Source organism: Sinohyriopsis cumingii, chromosome 14 (genome assembly GCF_028554795.1).
Source record: "Sinohyriopsis cumingii isolate HCF-2022 chromosome 14, ASM2855479v2, whole genome shotgun sequence".
Classification (NCBI taxonomy): domain Eukaryota; kingdom Metazoa; phylum Mollusca; class Bivalvia; order Unionida; family Unionidae; genus Sinohyriopsis; species Sinohyriopsis cumingii.
Window position 1 is genome coordinate 71,758,530 of NC_142974.1, and position 19,289 is coordinate 71,777,818.

A 19,289-nucleotide genomic window follows, 5' to 3' on the forward strand; every position below is an offset into this window, starting at 1 on the left:
ATTGACAACAATTATATATTTGTTCTGAGTTTTACAGTTGAATGAGGACTTCATCAACGCTCCTGACTTCTTGGTGGCAGACATCAGAATGGATAGATAGCGACACTTCTTGCTGGCAACTGAATATCTGTTAGGAGTTTTGCGAGAAGCAAAACGGTGGTATATGGATGGAACATTTAAGGTAAATCATTATGTTGTATTCATTATTGTATGCTGTTCGACTGCCAGCTATTGCTGAGCTGCAGATATTGTCTGTTTTAAATTTATAATAGCACGCAATAATAACCTTCATGTCCAATTGTTTAATAAATGTGATTATAACTTCCAGGTCGTTGGTGAGCCTTTCCGACAACAGGGTCAACTCATGTCCATCCATGCTTTCATCGAAAGAAATGGCGCACAGCATGTGTTCGGTTTAATGAGCCGGAAGACGAAGTCAGACTATCAGGCTGTAAGCCATTATGTTAAAGCTTTCTTTCTCTCTGCCTGTTACAAAAATTACTGACATTTCCAGCATGTTTATTGGATAGATATAGGATAGATAGAAGAAACAGTAACAAAATGAATACACCATGTGATGAGACTATGTCGTGATATCTCAAAAATGAAACATATGTCTCTTGAATGTTGTACAGTGTTTCCAGCATTTGTATTTCTTTCCAAGAATTAAATGATGAGTCATTTTTGAATGTTAGGTAAATGACGTTATGTAATCGCTGTGGAATTGATTATGGTAACAGCACTACGAATACTGACCTCATTTCGATTCTTTGGATTACAGGTGTTTCGTTCTCTGCAGTCAAGGTTGGGACATGTATCATTAGAAGGATTCGTACTGGACTTCGAAAAAGGTAAGCTGTTTACTAATAACATTAATGTATATTTGAAATTGAACATTACTCAAAAACGCTAACAGTGCATGTCTGGAAAAATTAATAACATCGTGCAATATCATGAGGACACCGTATTACCTTTCACATGGAATTGCTTCATACACAAACAATATCATATCGGGAATTTTATTTGCATATGCATATTTTCAGCTGCATTGCTCACCATCAGAGAGGCCTTTCCCGGCGTCGAACTTAAGGGCTGTGCCTTCCACTGGTCCCAGGCCGTGTGGCGTTACGTGCAGTCTGTTGGATTGGCTGAAACGTACAATGCGACGAGAAGGCCTTCACTCCTTCGTTCGTCAAGTGCTGGCCCTTCAGTTCCTGCCCAGCGCGCACATACATCAAGCCGTGCAGATGCTGCAAATGAAGGCTACAACAAATGCTACACGGACCCTTATCGGGTACCTTCGCAGGCAGTGGATGGATAATCCAGTGTTTCCAGTTGAGGCCTGGTTTGTATACCGCCAGAAAGTACGAACAAACAACGACGTTGAAGGTAAGCACAGCAAAAATAAAGCATATCAGTATAAAGACATTAGTCTGTTAATATGCATGACATAATTATCCGTATCATATTAATATGTATACATGTTGATATATAAAAACGTATTACGTATACAATTCAATTGTTCGTTATCTGTTTTACATTTTCAGGCATGCACCATCGTATAAATTCAAGGGCAGTACACATGTTACTAGGCTTCTCCCAGTTAGTGCCACTACTGCGGAGGGAGGCCGATCTCATGCGCTTGGCCGTCCAGTGTAACTACCTAGGACGTGAGAGACGAAGCTACAGATTTGAAAAATCATTAAATACACTTTGGAACCAGTACATGCAGCACGAGATAAAAACCTCTAAGTTTTTGAGCTCCGTCGGCGAGCTGTATGGTCTCAGAGTGTAAGTATAAATAATCACATAATTGAGTCGCAATTAAACTGACCTTGAGTTAAATTTATCGAGTTGTGAGTATTAAAATCGTTAAGTCTTTATTCTGCCAAAAGACATGATTAAACTACGTCGTTGATGAAATGTGACCTGATAATTGCGATTTGCAATGCTAGTCGCATGAGGATAAAAATCTAACAACCCACACTTTTAAATGATATTGAGAAAAAATTAAAAAAAGTAAATGCAAATGTCGTCATTTGAGATTTGTGAAGTCATGTGACTATTAATACAAATGACGAGTACTGGGTCACGTTTCATCTACGCCATAGTGTCACCCGATTAACGACATAATGATTATAATACTTGCCATTTCTGAGGAAATAAATAATTTTCCTATCGATTTCATGCCGATATGAGTCGATATAACAAAGTTTAAATTTCTAGGCCCACTGGTAAGCGACTACCATACCACATATGTTCATGGTTAAGCTCCTTTTGTTACAAGACAAGATTCATATTATTTGCGTTTGTTTCATTAATCCTGTAATAGGAGGTTAGAAATATTTTTTTTGTACATTGAAATGACTTTATATCCCATTTAGGAATACAATCAAACTAGCTTCGTGTGATACATTTTGTGGTTTTGTGCATCATCATCGTTTCTGACTGATATTTTTTGGAGAGACTGGCAAGAGAACATTTTTAGATTTAGAAAATGCATGTTTTATAATCTAAAATGTTCTTTAATTCCCTTCAGTAATGGTCATATGTAAGCATTGAAAAAGTTGTTTCATCTTGGAAAACCCCGGGAAATGACATGGAAATTTATCTTTAGAAAAGCTGAATAACCGTGAACAACATTACTATATCCCTCTGTTATTCTAGAATTGAATCCTATATTGTCATATTAACATCGGCAGCCACTGTAGTGCAAATTTGTTAAGTTTTTAAGTGATTATCTACGTATGCATGTTTTTATAGTTCGATGATTATTTATTGCTGTTATTGTAGAATTATTTAATATATGTTGCTGTTAAATTTATTTGACAGCCATTATGAGCAATATTGTTGTAGCATTTGATATTAGATATTATTATTCATTTATTATCGATAATGATTGATATTATTGACATATTAATAAATCTGAAATGGCATTAGCGTTTGTCTTTTTTGTACTTGTACTAGTTAGATATGATATGTTTTCTTCTTTGTCTCTTTCTAACCTATCATACAAATTTATGTTGTTATGTATAAATAACCTCTTAAATCTTTTCCAATTGTGACTTGACTTTCATTGCAACCACAACGCAATAACGGTGCCTACTTGGCACAGAATATAACAAATGTCTATTGAAAGCATAAAATATAATCAACGCAGATAAAATACGCATACACGTATTAACGATATTGAATGTATATGAAACAGGAAGAGTCAGTAGTCTTCGCAATTTAAAATATTCATCCATCCATCATAAATGAAATCGCCATTACTTAGTTACGGCATTAGCATGACAAAGTTGGCATACACAAACCACACGTGGGTACCACTAACTCGTATTCAGTCTTGATATGTTATAACAAAGATATTATTGATTCGCTTTACATACAGTGTTTTCTAAGACAATTATTATTTGCCTTATTTGTTCATTTTACATAGCACATGTAGTAGCGTGTCGCAATTATTTTCATGATCACTGGACGTACGATTGTGACATACGGCACAATGTTTCTCTACTGCACATATTTATAGACATTTACCAGTAAAACAAGGACTTTATATTTTACGTTTTAGTTACTTTTATTAGACACGATACTAGTAGCTGGTAATTAATATATAAATGGGCCTTTTTGGGTCCGGTTTTTTTCGGACCGGTCCTTTTAAGCACTGGTCCGTTTTGGCCGTGGGCCTTTTCGGTACCGGTCCGTTTTGACCCGTAACCACATTAACACTATGTTTGAACCAGACATTGAATGCGGTTTGCGGGATGAAGTTTAGGTTCTGACAATCGGCCAGTAAAATGTTAGTGTTACAGTCAAGATCGCCCAGCCCAAACTCATAAATATTAATACGTACTCCATCTCCCTGTCCATGTAGACCTACCGCCACTCCAGGTCCTCTAGTGCCGACCTAATTTTGATACTATGACTGGACGAAGTATTCATTTGAAGACGTATAGTGGGGATAAACCATTCAAATGTGAAGTTTGTGAGAAAACATTTAGTAGTAGTTGGATTTTGCAGCGTCACACGATGATACATGCTGTAGATAAACCATTCAAATGTGAAGTTTGCGATAAAATGTTCAAATGGTTTAGCCATTTGAAGGTCCATGTGATAACTCATACGGGAGATAAGCCATTCAAATGTGAAGTTTGTGATAAAATGTTTCCGCGCCTTGATCATTTGAAGGGCCACATGATGATTCATACTGGAGTTAAACCATTCAAATGTGAAGTTTGTGATAAAATGTTCAGGCTCCATAACGACTTGAAGGTCCACATGATGATTCATACTGGAGATAAGCCATTCAAATGTGAAATTTGTGACAAAATGTTTCCAATCAATAGTTATTTGAAGTCCCACATGAGGATGCATACTGGAGGTAAAACGGTCAAATGTGAAGTTTGTAATAAAATGTTCAGGAGCCTTAGCCATTTGAAGCGTCACATGATGATACATACTGGAGATAAGCCATTCAAATGTGAAGTTTGTGATAAAATGTTTAGGCGCCTTGAACATTTGAAGACTCACATGTTGATTCATACTGGAGACAAACCATTCAAATGTGAAGTTTGTGACAAAATATTTAGATTAAGTAGTTCTTTGAAGGTCCACATGAGGATACATACTGGAGATCAGCCTTTCAAATGTGAAGTTTGTGATCAAATGTTTAGGTGCCTTGAACATTTGAAGACCCACATGTTGATTCATACTGGAGACAAACCATTCAAATGTGAAGTTTGTGACAAAATGTTTGCACTAAGTAGTTATTTGAAGAGACACATGAGGATACATACAGGAGATAAATCATTCAAATGTGAAGTGTGTGATAAAATGTTCAGAGAGAGTTCTAGTTTGAAGACGCACATGAGGATACATACTGGAGATAAACCATCCAAATGAAAAATTTGTGGTAAAACGTGGTTAGAACCCCCATCCCTTGATTCAAGGACGGATACTCCAAATTTTCTTTGTAACAAGCTCCTGTACAGTACAGCAGGGTGGTCCTTTTCTTTCAACCCCAGTTTTGACGCATTTAAATATTTACCTTCACCATTTAAAAAATCTATTTCTTAGTGATATCTTTCATTACTTTGGAAACATTAGTTATTTTACTAAGGATCAGAAATGACAATGATATATTCGTACTCTTCTTAATGAGTTTTCATCAGACAAACCCTGCTTGTAACGATTGTATTGTATATCACCCATTTTGAAGCACCTCACAGACGTCTGTCTTTCCTGTGATACTACTGTACATAAGCTCCTGTGAAAATAAAATATTTCAGGGCAATATCAATAGCACATTAAATAAAGTTTATAGGTAAAATTGACATTACAAAAATTAAGCAATCCTTAAAGGTGTTCTTATTGTTATCATGATCTTCATTTTGGGACATAATTTGCTACAAAATCTGAAAAAATCAAACTGGAAAATCATGATCGTATCATGATAAAAATGCTTATTTGCAATTAGAAAGATTGGATTTAGTGTACAATTGTTTTCCAATACTTAATTTGCATTGGTAATATACAGAATCCCCAAAACCAGCTTTAAGACTGGTTTACATCCTTTAAAACTTTTGTCTCTAAAAGTGGAAATAATCAGAGACAAAAGATGTTACAGGAGACTAATTTTATTTATTGTAATTCTTAATTTGGTTCAAGAATTTTAAAAATATAAATATAGCACCCTTGGGTTCTAATTATTCAGCTGCTCATTGTGATATTAAAAATTAAAAAAAATGCTTTAAAAAATATTTGAAAGATGAATGTAGTGATGCATACTTATGACTTATTAATTGTGCTGCTTTTTGCAATATGAATGTAGTTTAGTGAACTATCCATGATCAAAGAAAGAGACAGAGAGAGAAAATGCACCCAAACTGTATATTTTATTAAGTCATTGTAATTGTATAGACGTATCTTGGGTTGATGAGTGTGTTTTGGGATAGTCTTCAGCAAGTATCAACAAAAGAATAAATTCTATTGATCATACTTGATATTTATACAGCGTAGAATTTTGCATATCTCTGTCTTTTTATTTGGTTTTATTCTATTTTATTGCCCACATGTATCCTGGGTAGTTGAGGGTGTTTTGGGACAGTCTTATTGTTTTAGGGTAATCATAGGGTCTTTCATTTGGTGAAAAATATCAATATGGGAGAAAAAAACAATGCAGAAATTTACTGATCACTGTCCTTTTTAAGGTTTGATTCAATATAATTGTATACGTGTATCCTGGGTAGGTGAGTGTGTTTTCACACAGTCTTGAGCTAGCCCCATTACTTTCAGGGTGACCAAAAAATTAAACTTTTGGTTGTCTAATTCATGCATAATGTAAAGCGGGGAGGGTATGAATGTTTTCTGGTGGTGACTTTTGCTGTGTCTCACTTAATTTTGGTTTTTTGTTATCTACGGGTTGACCATCCTCGATGTTATTGCCCGGTTCGAGTAAATATGAAGTGGTGAAACTTATAGGTGAAGTAGATAGAGATCTGAGCAGATATATAGAAGGAAAATAGCTGATCTGTTTACTGACAGATTTAGTTCATCATAGGGTCAAGTGAACAATTGAAGTTAACGGCTTGTACAATTGGATAACCTGCTAGTCCCCAGTTTCTTCTGCTTCGACTGTAGCTGTTCAGAACCTTGGATCTCAGGATGATACTTTCCACCATCCATCTCTGGATACTCTCAGAATACGTTTAGAAATTAATACCAGGCAGGATTGCGCCACAGGATTATATGTCTCACTGCACTGCTCTCTATCCTTCTCAGTATACGTCTCACGGTAACATCATATCATTCGTCCCAGGAGCTATTTTCTCCCTTTTAAATAAATACAAATAGAGACAACCTAAATTTCCTGTTATTTATGATACAGGGGATTTCAAATTATTCTCCCTTATTATCAGATTTTTCTATCAGTGCTAGACAGATGCTAAGGCTGTCAATTGACTGCATATGTCGTATAATGACCCTAGTTAGTCAAATGGCTAATTCGTTACGCCTTGACCTTAATGCACCCTATGCAAGGCTTGGCGTTCTGAGCCAGCCTCAATTTACACAGCAAATAAATGGAATACATTATTACATCAATTACTATATAATTTCAGTCAATCACACTTACTCTTAATCATATGTGAAATCTTCTAAATTTGGTGAATTCACACGGATTCTCGTAATCATATTAACTAATGTAATGCATTAAATTCTTAGAACCTAATTCTTAATCATACGTGAAATCTTCTAAATTCGGTGAACATTAATGTATGACTGCCTATGCATAAACTCAAGAGTTATATTTCATAAAGCAAATTATTATACAAATGTAGGAAAAAGGATTCATGTTAATACAAGTAAATAAATTCGTCAAAGCAGTATATAAGGCATCAAAAAATTACATGGAATTGTCACACTACCTTTGCTTTCAGTGTTCCTCCTTCTGATCGCCAAAATTATTTTGTCGGTCCCTTTCGACAACAGTCCCATTTTACGAGGAATTTCTTGCAAATCCCCCAGAGCCTACTCTAATTTCTCTTCCAGAAAAGCTTAGACTGATTAAAATTTCGATGTAGGTGATATTGAAACCTATGAAATTTTGTGTGGGAAACACGCCACCTTATTTAACATAACCAATCATAATCAAATATCACTGCCACCCTTTTCTTCAGAGATGCCAAATTCGGGGTCAGCTTGACCTGGTAGTTTGAGTAACAGTGTTTCTGCGATTTCTCAATTTTGACAACTTTACAATGAAAATGAAGTTTACAGTGTCCATAATAGTCCGTTTTGCTGCTGTATAAACAAATGCTTAATTAGGAACCAAATTCTCCCTCTAAAGGACATCACCAAACATGGTCGTATGGCGATATGATACGCGCATGTCTCCATAGAGCTAATTAATGGTTCTCAACTAATGTATTCTTGTTAGATTGCCAGAAATTTGCCCCTTCACACATAAGTTGTTGGAAATAATCAAACATAAAATTTGCAGGACAGATTTGGGGTGGCAAACAAGTGTTAAAACATTGCCTAAACTTTTAGAACAGTTTTTGCTTTAATATTCTTCAAAGGAATAGGCTTTGGAAATCTTGAGGATGCACACATTATGGTCAAAAAGTTGCTTGACTTGGTGTTAAGTAAATAACCAACAGTCTGCCATTTTTCTGTTAAATAGCTTGTCAAATGGTCAAATGCAGGAATAAGTTGCAGATGTGCCTTACAATATTCTGATTGGGATTTCCTACCATATGACAAGTGTGAAGATCTATAGTACTTATAAACGTCACTTTTAATTTTTGGCAAATAAAAATTATTCAAGATCTTTTGATAAGTCTTATTGACACCAAAATGACCAGCTTAAGGAGTTTTATGGGTTAGACTATGCATTTCCAGTCTATATGACTTGGGAACAACAATTTGATTGCCCACTAACCACTCATCACCAGCAGGTACAAGCAGTGTCTACATTTTCTCATAATTAACCCATTTTTCACAAAGTAACGAACTGGTACATGTGTGGCTTTAATTTTTAAAACCCAGTCTTGTGTCTTCTCTGAGGAATAATAGTACTTGGGGGCCTATAACTCATATTAAAATGGCTTGCATGCTTATAAAGTAGCTGTTACTTTCTGCTCAGGTATCTTACAAATCTGCAGTCAGAAAATGGCCCATGGTTTCTATTATTCTGTGAGGAAATTAACTTATGAATCTCTCTCTCTCTCTCTCTCTCTGCTGGTGATTAAGACATATCAGTTATGGAATTTACCTTATCCATTGTTCCAAGGCACATACATTAGGGATAAGAGGCCAATTTTAAAATTTCATCTCAGATTCATAAATATAATAGTTTTGTAAAGGTCAAAGTATGAGAAATGATAAAATAGCAAATAAAATATAATCTTGTCATGGCATTTTGCTCATAGCAAGTGCAAACAACCTGTTTTTATTGCCCACAAAATAAATTTATCAAAAAGTGTGTATTTTTCTACAGTATATTTATTGAATACAGATCCAGTAATGGAATGTTTTTGTGGATTAATTCTTGAGACAGACACTAGGGAATATAACCTGACTGTTCTTGAGTCATAATTTACAAATGTATGTGGTACACAAAAGGTAATGTGTCTTGGCCAATCTAGAATTTAGTTTTAATTCCTCAGAATTTGCAATGATGAGTGTGTATGTCCAATCCAAAAGCCAGAATGTGTGAAAAGTTTGTTTTCCTTCATGTTTTATTCATGTGAAAGTGAAAAAGAAAAGGGATTGGCAAATGAAAATATAACAACCATGTAACAAGACAATCCAGGTATTTGTTCCGTATAATTGCCTACCTGTATGGTAACTTTTGTTTCAGACTAATTCTTCTAACAATATTGATTTTATGAATGCTGGTTTAAATTAAACTTTTTTTTTCTCTTACATTTCCTATGAAAAGTTAAACATAGGACTGTATATTTCTTTTATTTATTTTGCCTTATTACATAGTTTTATTGTTCTGATATTTTTTGTGTTAAGACAATATTAGCTTATATTTGAAGCAGGACAAAATAATGATAAAACCACAGACAAATGAAGATGTTTATGTGGGGTGGTAGGGGTGATGGATGGTACAATGGCCAGAACTGTGACTTGCCTTAAAAACTTTACAAGTTGTTTTAGAAAATTATGTGGGGGTTGTCTTATTCTTCTAACAGAAAACAATCACCTCTGTAGAAGATACATGTAAAAATGTATACTAATCTTTTGAACTAATACATTAATTTCATATCCAAATGTATCAAGCACTTTTAGTACTGTATTGTAGCAGTAATAATACAAACAAATTGAGCTGGTTACTGGTAGTGGTAGCAATGTTATTTATATTCAATATATTATATTTTTATAATTGCTACCAAAGGAGTTTGATGTTTTATGAGTAAGGTACCATACAATTAGTAATCTTATCTGTACTATATATATATATATATATATATATATATATATATATATATATATATATATATTGCTTTATATATGGATGAATATGGTTTCAAATAATAAAACAATGTAGTTTCCAGTTTGATATATGTCAAAATAAAGCATCTCATAATTGAATGGAAGTGATCTTATGTTTACATACAGAAAATATATTTCCTACTCTTAGAATTTCTTTTCTTATATAATGAAATAAGTTCATATTTTTTGTAGCATATATGCTTTGTATGTGATGTCCTTGTTTCAAGTCATTGCCTCTTTCTGTTGTATTGGAACTGGAAATTTATAATGAAGTTGGAGATTTGACATGCTTGTCACAGACAACTAGCGACAATACTTGCTGGCTATTGCATAATCATGCATGCCATACCTAGATAAGAATTCTGTATAATTTGACTATTTACCTTACTTCTTGTTATATATATATATAATTCAACTGCCACTGTGAACTGCAGATTAACAGTAAAGTTTAATTACATAGGGTTGAGTGAATAAACAGAATCCTCATCTCAGTAATGTACTCTCTCTCTCTCTCTTCAATAAAGAAATGAAAGTATGGCCTCTAGGTGCTATTATCTGCACTTTGCTCAAACCTTATGAGGTTTTTACTGCTACAAAAAGCAGAATTTGCACTGCACTCTAAAATAATAAATATGCTCTAAAATGATAATTGTATAGAATTTGTTATATTTAATTTGTTTTGTGCTTCTTGCAGGCCAGCTCTCTTCCAAATGTTAATACCCTGAGACATCAGGTGATATAATTTAATTCGAATGATATTTGAAATAAGACACCCAAACATGCCATAAAGTGGTATAGCCTCTTGTTGCTAGGGTCAGGGGAGTAGTCCCATTGTGAAAAATTGTTGTGTCATAATGCCATCTGTTGTCATAATGAGGCATTATTTTATGCTTACCTCCTTGATTCTAACTTGCAATGTGCTTGAAGCTACATTATAGGCATGATTTTGGAAGGTGCAATTTGTGAAACTTGTGATACAGCAAGTTTATAAATGTAATGTTAAAACTTGTAATAACTGACAAACTATAGAATTAATTCAGTTGTTTTTAAATTGCAAGATACAAGGACGCAGAGTGAAAGTAGATCTAGGTACTTTTAAGCAACCATTTACAGCTTGCATCAATGAAGAATAGAAAATTCATGACTAGAATTATGAATGTAGCACTTGCTAGCAGCTACTGACAATATTGCAGAAGGAAAGTAGCAGTTGCAAAGTGCCACGTACAATCTGCATCAATGAAGAATACAATATACATTTATAGAATTATGAAAGTAGCAATTGCAAAGAGCCATTTACAATGGATCATCAAGAAAGATTAGAAAATACATGCATAGAATTATGGCGGTAATCCCCTTCCATACTTTTCGAGGGGAGAATTTTATTCTTAATTAAGCATTTGTTTATACAGCAGCCAGACAGACTATTAGGGGCATGGTAAACTCTGATTAAATAGTAAAACTGTCACAAACTGAGAATTTCCATTAACGAGTAGTTACAACGTAGAAGCTCAAATTGACCCCAGATTTAGCGTCATTTGCACGTGTTGCTAACATGTTATTTGAATCCTGAGCATGATACGCACTTGAGGCTGCTTAGTGTTTTAGGGATCATTTGCTGAGATAACACGATTGTGTTGTCTGAACTTAACTGAGTAACAATTGATGCCGATACAAGGATGCCAGTCGTCGACTGTTAAAGGCTGGGTCACTTAAGTGACATCAGTGAAAAAATTAAAATTTACTTATATAACAGGACTGTATCATGCACAACAAATATGGTTGATCTAGCTCTGAAATACAAAGAATTATATCTAGCAGTATCTGAGACAGCTAACACGTGACTTGTTGCATTGTTTCTACTGCAGACTGTGAGAGGTGGAACAGCCGCCAGAATATAATCAAATATCATATCTACTCTGAAACATTTATTGAGAATGTCACTTGATGGGTCCAATGTTGAGAATTTTGATTTCAGGAAGGCATTTAAGAAATTGTCTGGGGAAAAAATGTGGCCGATACTGATGAAGTTTCAGCGACATTCTTCACAAAGACTAAGCAGTACCTTGTATTACAAGTTATAAAGAAAGTTTCTTATTCATTCTTGCTTTTCATATGCTATACATTGAACTTCATGTGTATATAATGGTATTGTTATATTTATTATTAATTAGTCTTGTGCTTTGGAAAGAAATAAAAGCATCTAAAAATTGCTTTTTTGTCAAGTTTATATAGATCTAAAATAGGGACGATATAATTTTACGCATATATTTTAAAATAATAGAACAAGAACAAACTTAAAGACCTAATAATGTTCAAATGTATGCACAGTCTGCTGAAAATCTGCCGGGTGTGAAGCACGCTAGGCTGCTCCGTTGATGCACAAAGACTCATTTTAGTATGCACGTCCACGAATTAGGGTAGTACCAATATTAACGGTAACGGGCCAGAAAGGCCCAGTGCCAAAACGGCCCGGGTTAAAAATGCCCGGTCCAGAAAGGCCAGTAACGGGTCAGAAAGACCCAGTATCAAAACGGCCCGGGTTAAAAAGGCCCGGTCCAGAAAGGCCAATAACGGGTCAGAAAGGACCTAGACGGAAAAGGCCCGGGTTAAAATGGACCGTTTACAAGAATGATTATTAATAATAATAATAATAAAAATAATAATAATAATAAAAGAAGAAAAAAGTCAGTTTTTCTACAATACCCATATCTATTCACTTCTAAGTCAATGATATTTTTACATATATTGCTAAAACACTGAGCTGCCTTAACTGAAATACTGGTTAGTGAGAATTAACACCTAGACAAATATAAAGAACGGATTGCAAACAGCAGACCTTTACCGATTACGTGTGCAGATTTTGGAAACATCGCACGTGCAACACTGGTAGGTACACTTTTAAATATATTCCTAAAGTTGTGAAAATCTTCATATTCACTTCTATTCAATTGGAAATAGGGGAGCACGAGCAAACATTTATTATTCTTACGTACTCCACCTTTTCTTGAAGTCACTAGAACTACAATGAAACATATAAAGATGACGGTGCAGGTCATTGATAATAAAATTATCAATGAGAGTCTTGCCTATTGCCGACTTTTGCAACACAGGGTACAAAACATAAGAACATTCTTTAGTTAAGAATATTCTCTTTATTTACGACAATTAAGACACTACTCTGAAAATGATGGCGATAGCTCGCTTCATGTGTTCAATTAAATCACCTATGAAATTTTTATCTTTTGCATGTTTTAATTGTACATCCTACAGAGTATGGATCGAAATATTTATCTAAGAAGATTATATATTAAATGATTTATTCTAGGAATACCCTTGCTGGCGTACAGGGAGGCTGTAAATAGCAGAGGGGAAATCAGTTTTACATGCAGGCCATGCAGAGAATTGAATCGGGTATGATATAAAACAACTAAATATTAAGAAAATATTTCTACCACATATGACCATGGTGGTGGAAGATGAAGACAAAGACGAGCCGATGAACCCAACTTTGTTTAAAATTCATAAGGCGACACGAGGAATTTTAAGAAAACTTGCAATAAGTTAAATAACAGTACAATCGTGTTCATGTCGTATTTATGTTGTATATATAAACAAGTAACACTATAGTTGATTAATTTCTCATACAATTCAAGGTGGTTGTTCAAGAGATGCTGCTGACAATTAGTAACACTATTTTGTTCATGATGAGCGTTTATCGAGGCAAATTTTGTATTAAATAAATCCTTAATCGTTTACAACAGGTTCCAGTGACCATAGGTATATCCGATCAAGACCAAGATGAGCCAGAAGACCCGCCTTTTTGAAGTTAAGTGTAAGTGTTTAAAATTCATAAGGCGATACGAGGATTTTTGTTTGTAAGGCAATGAATTAAACCAGTCGGTTTTCGACTGCCTTAATATTTATATTTCCAGAAGTCACAATTTGCCGTTTTACATATGATGAAACTAAATGAAAAATCATTATCTGGTGCGAGGAAAAATTGAAAATGTAATGCTTTTTATTGTTTCATTTATTTCATAGATCCATAGTATAGGCAATTTGTCGACTGATATTCCGGTGGCCGAGTTGACGGAAATTGAAGTGGATCCATATGGGGCGATTACGATTCCCGACATCACCGATGCAGACACTTCTTTCGATATAAGTGACAGAAACATTGATCCAGTGAATATTATTGAAGAAGAGTACGTATACGCAAGTAATACTAGTAATATTTCCAAAGAGTCTGAGACACGTTGTTATAAATATGATTTTGAACTCCTTGATAATCATATACAAACATAAAACATGTGCAACCGCAATACTTCCGTTGATCATAAATGCTTAAAATTTGTATGATTGCTTGCATAACATTGTTTATTTCAGGTCAGTGCACGATGTTTTGACTGAGACGATAGTCGAATACCGTGGTATAACGTATTCAATCCTAGAGGGATCTTCACAGAAACATACCAGACCAGATTATTGGTGTCCAGACTTGGATATTTACATGGGGTAAAGGTGTGTGAAAATGTGTCGATATTAACAGTATTTGCATCATTTATTGTAAACGTAGACAAATACATATGATTTATTTTCAATTCTGACAATTCAATTTCTTCAAAATCCTGGACAAACATGTTTACTTATATCGACAAACAAATTCCACATGATAATTTCGATTTAGTTTGTTAATATGGATGTGAACTTGTGTACATCAGGTTAGATTACTGCAGTATTTAGACTGAATTTATCCTTATTTAGAATCAAAATACATACTTCTCGAATGTCCCTTAATTGATTGTATAATTTATAACACTGAATACTGTTGTTTCTAGGTAATTAATCACATATCAATTACAAATGACATGTATATATCAAATGAGTAGTAAAATACATCCTTCTCGACCTTAATTTGTATAAATAAAATTGGTGTGTGTGTGTGTGTTTGATATAAAAATTTTAATTGTATTAAATTTCCTCATTGGCCAAGACTGTTCAAGGACATACATAATGCATTTTTGTCCTTGCAGCGAGATAACGTAAATTCTACTTTGTGGCGCTGCACTTCTAGAAGTGTCAACGTGAAGTGCAAAGCAACAATACGCCAGGAAGGGAACTTGTTTGTTCAAAGCTATGCTCAGCACACACACACCGCTGTCCCTGACCGTCAGCTAAAGACACAGGTGTACGCCAAGGTAATTTTTTGTCAGCATAGCATGTTACATTGTCAGCTAAGTGTACAATTTGCACATAAACAAATAAAAATTATAAGTATAAGAACAAAAATTACATGTAACTATAATTATTTAAATATTCAATCCTAACACAGTGGTGATACTAAAGGCAATATTCGTTAAATGTTTTTTTAGTATGCTTTTCATAATTTTAGTGGATTCCGTGGTAAAGGCAATAAATTTTCATACATGTTTAGTGCTTAATTATACACTTATGATTACCTCCTTTGACATAACAAGATTTTCTCCTTATCAAAGGCGAGACGTGCTGCTAGAGAGCAAATATTCACACTAGACGTTGAAGATTGCAGAAGACGCTATTCTGGAGAGTTCTGGACCAGATACAGTCTCTCTCCTAAAGAAGACGCTTTTGAAAAGAGTTGCCAATAGAACCAGAGCGAAACTACGTCCAGAAAAGCCAAGAACGTTGGACTTTGTAGTTTATATAGAAATCAGACAAATCTACAGTTCGATATTAATTGACTATAAAATTTAAACTAATTTATTTTTTCTTTTTTATAATGTTTGCTCATTATTCTTAATATCTGCTCTCAATTATACTTTGAAGATAAAATATATTATATATAGTTTGTAGTTAAATATTGATAGTTTAAAGTGTGAATATTTTAAGACATGAATGATATTGACAACAATTATATATTTGTTCTGAATTTTACAGTTGAATGAGGACTTCATCAACGCTCCTGACTTCTTGGTGGCAGACATCAGAATGGATAGATAGTGACACTTCTTGCTGGCAACTGAATATCTGTTAGGAGTTTTGCGAGAAGCAAAACGGTGGTATATGGATGGAACATTTAAGGTAAATCATTATGTTGTATTCATTATTGTATGCTGTTCGACTGCCAGTTATTGCTGAGCTGCAGATATTGTCTGTTTTAAATTTATAATAGCACGCAATAATAGCCTTCATGTCCAATTGTTTAATAAATGTGATTATAACTTCCAGGTCGTTGGTGAGCCTTTCCGACAACAGGGTCAACTCATGTCCATCCATGCTTTCATCGAAAGAAATGGCGCACAGCATGTGTTCTGTGTAATTATTCGGAAGAAGAAGTCAGGCTATCAGGCTGTAAGCCATTATGTTAAAGCTTTCTTTCTCTCTGCCTGTTACAAAAATTACTGACATTTCCAGCATGTTTATTGGATAGATATAGGATAGATAGAAGAAACAGTAACAAAATGAATACACCCTGTGATGAGACTATGTCGTGATATCTCAAAAATGAAACATATGTCTCTTGAATGTTCTACAGTGTTTCCAGCATTTGTATTTCTTTCCAAGAATTAAATGATGAGTCATTTTTGAATGTTAGGTAAATGACGTTATGTAATCGCTGTGGAATTGATTATGGTAACAGCACTACGAATACTGACCTCATTTCGATTCTTTGGATTACAGGTGTTTCGTTCTTTGCAGTCAAGGTTGGGACATGTATCATTAGAAGGATTCGTACTGGACTTCGAAAAAGGTAAGCTGTTTACTAATAACATTAATGTATATTTGAAATTGAACATTACTCAACAACGCTAACAGTGCATGTCTGGAAAAATTAATGACATCGTGCAATATCATGAGGACACCGTATTACATTTCACATGGAATTGCTTCATACACAAACAATATCATATCGGGAATTTTATTTGCATATGCATATTTTCAGCTGCATTGCTCACCATCAGAGAGGCCTTTCCAGGCGTCGAAGTTAAGGGCTATGCCTTCCACTGGTCCCAGGCCGTGTTGCGACACGTGCGGTCTGTTAGATTGGCTGAAACGTACAATGCGACGAGAAGGCCTTCACTCCTTCGTTCGTCAAGTGCTGGCCCTTCAGTTCCTGCCCAGTGCGCACATACATCAAAGCAGTGCAGATGCTGCAAATGAAGGCTACAACAAATGCTACACGGACCCTTATCGGGTACCTTCGCAGGCAGTGGATGGATAATCCAGTGTTTCCAGTTGAGGCCTGGTTTGTATACCGCCAGAAAGTACGAACAAACAACGACGTTGAAGGTAAGCACAGCAAAAATAAAGCATATCAGTATAAAGACATTAGTGTGTTAATATGCATGACATAATTATCCGTATCATATTAATATGTATACATGTTGATATATAAAAACGTATTACGTATACAATTGAACTGTTCGTTATCTGTCTTACATTTTCAGGCTGGCACCATCGTATAAATTCAAGGGCAGTACACATGGGACTAGCCTTCTACCAGTTAGTGCCACTGCTGAAGAGGGAGGCCGATCTCGTGCGCTTAGCCGTCCAGTGTAACGACCTAGGAAGTGAGAGACGAAGCTACAGATTTGAAAAATTATTAAATACACTTTGGAACCAGTACATGCAGCACGAGATAAAAACCTCTAAGTTTTTGAGCTCCGTCGGTGAGAGGTATGGTCTCAGAGTGTAAGTATAAATAATCACGTAATTGAGTCGTAATTAAACTGACCTTGAGTTAAATTTATCGAGTTGTGAGTATTAAAATCGTTAAGTCTTTATTCTGCCAAAAGACATGATTAAACTACGTCGTTGATGAAATGTGACCTGATAATTGCGATTTGCAATGCTAGTCGCATGAGCATAAAAATCTAACAACCCACACTTTTAAATGATATTGAGAAAAAATTAAAAAAAGTAAATGCAAATGTCGTCGTTTGAGATTTGTGAAGTCATGTGACTATTAATACAAATGACGAGTACTGGGTCATGTTTCATCTACGCCATAGTGTCAGCCGATTAACGAAATAATGATTATAATACTTGCCATTTCTGAGGAAATAGATAATTTTCCTATCGATTTCATGCCGATATGAGTCGATATAACAAAGTTTAAATTTCTAGGCCCACTGGTAAGCGACTACCATACCACATATGTTCATGGTTAAACTCTTTTTGTTACAAGACAAGATTCATATTATTTGCGTTTGTTTCATTAATCCTGTAATAGAAAGTTAGAAATATTTTTTTGTACATTGAAATGACTTTATATGCCATTTAGGAATACAATCAAACTAGCTTCGTGTGATACATTTTGTGGTTTTGTGCATCATCATCGTTTCTGACTGATATTTTTTGGAGAGACTAGCAAGAGAACATTTTTAGATTTAGAAAATGCATGTTTTATAATCTAAAATGTTCTTTAATTCCCTTCAGTAATGGTCATATGTAAGCATTGAAAAAGTTGTTTCATCCTGGAAAACCCCGGGAAATGACATGGAAATTTATCTTTAGAAAAGCTGAGTAACCGTGAACAACATTACTATATCCCTATGTTATTCTAGAATTGAATCCTATATTGTCATATTAACATCGGCAGCCACTGTAGTGCAAATTTGTTAAGTTTTTAATTGATTATCTACGTATGCATGTTTTTATAGTTCGATGATTATTTATTGCTGTTATTGTAGAATTATTTAATATATGTTGCTGTTAAATTTATTTGACAGCCATTATGAGCAATATTGTTGTAGTATTTGATATTAGATATTAATATTCATTTATTATCGATAATGATTGATATTATTGACATATTAATAAATCTGAAATGGCATTAGCGTTTGTCTTTTTTGTACTTGTACTAGTTAGATATGATATCTTTTCTTCTTTGTCTCTTTCTAACCTATCATACAAATTTATGTTGTTATTTTGTTATGTATAAATAACCTCTTAAATCTTTTCCAATTGTGACTTGACTTTCATTGCAACCACAACGCAATAACGGTGCCTACTTGGCACAGAATATAACAAATGTCTATTGAAAGCATAAATCATAATCAACGCAGATAAAATACGCATACACGTATTAACGATATTGAATGTATGTGAAACAGGAAGAGTCAATAGTCTTCGCAAATTAAAATATTCATCCATCCATCATAAATGAAATCGCCATTACTTGGTTAAGGCATTAGCGTGACAAAGTTGGCATACACAAACCACACGTGGGTACCACTAACTCGTATTCAGTCTTGATATGTTATAACAAAGATATTATTGATTCGCTTTACATACAGTGTTTT

At 34.5% G+C, this 19,289-nt stretch overlaps 2 protein-coding genes across 4 annotated transcripts; both read left to right on the top strand.

The window, feature by feature from the left end:
* Positions 1-6: 6 nt before the first annotated feature.
* On the top strand, positions 7-2,876 carry LOC149784125 (uncharacterized). The gene is made up of 5 exons (XM_089932219.1): positions 7-181; positions 329-451; positions 782-851; positions 1,044-1,389; positions 1,548-2,876. Exons 1-4 carry the CDS (start codon positions 164-166, stop codon positions 1,319-1,321), a joined length of 489 nt encoding a protein of 162 aa, XP_089788345.1. The 5' UTR covers positions 7-163; the 3' UTR covers positions 1,322-1,389; positions 1,548-2,876.
* Positions 2,877-12,051: 9,175 nt separating this feature from the next.
* LOC149784126 (uncharacterized) lies at positions 12,052-18,813 on the top strand. 3 transcript variants are annotated; one of them, XR_016413749.1, is made up of 10 exons: positions 12,052-13,416; positions 13,767-13,837; positions 14,047-14,210; positions 14,392-14,526; positions 15,039-15,203; positions 15,501-16,065; positions 16,213-16,335; positions 16,666-16,735; positions 16,928-17,274; positions 17,433-18,813. XR_016413749.1 is itself a non-coding variant. In XM_089932220.1 (9 exons), the coding sequence occupies exons 6-9, from the start codon at positions 16,048-16,050 to the stop codon at positions 17,143-17,145; spliced, it is 429 nt and encodes a 142-aa protein (XP_089788346.1). In that variant the 5' UTR covers positions 12,052-13,416; positions 13,767-13,837; positions 14,047-14,210; positions 14,392-14,526; positions 15,039-15,203; positions 15,922-16,047; the 3' UTR covers positions 17,146-18,813. The 3 variants fall into 3 exon arrangements, 1 of the variants encoding a protein (XP_089788346.1); XR_016413748.1 differs by having other exon boundaries at positions 15,922-16,065; XM_089932220.1 differs by having other exon boundaries at positions 15,922-16,065; positions 16,928-18,813.
* The last annotated feature ends 476 nt before the right edge of the window (positions 18,814-19,289 follow it).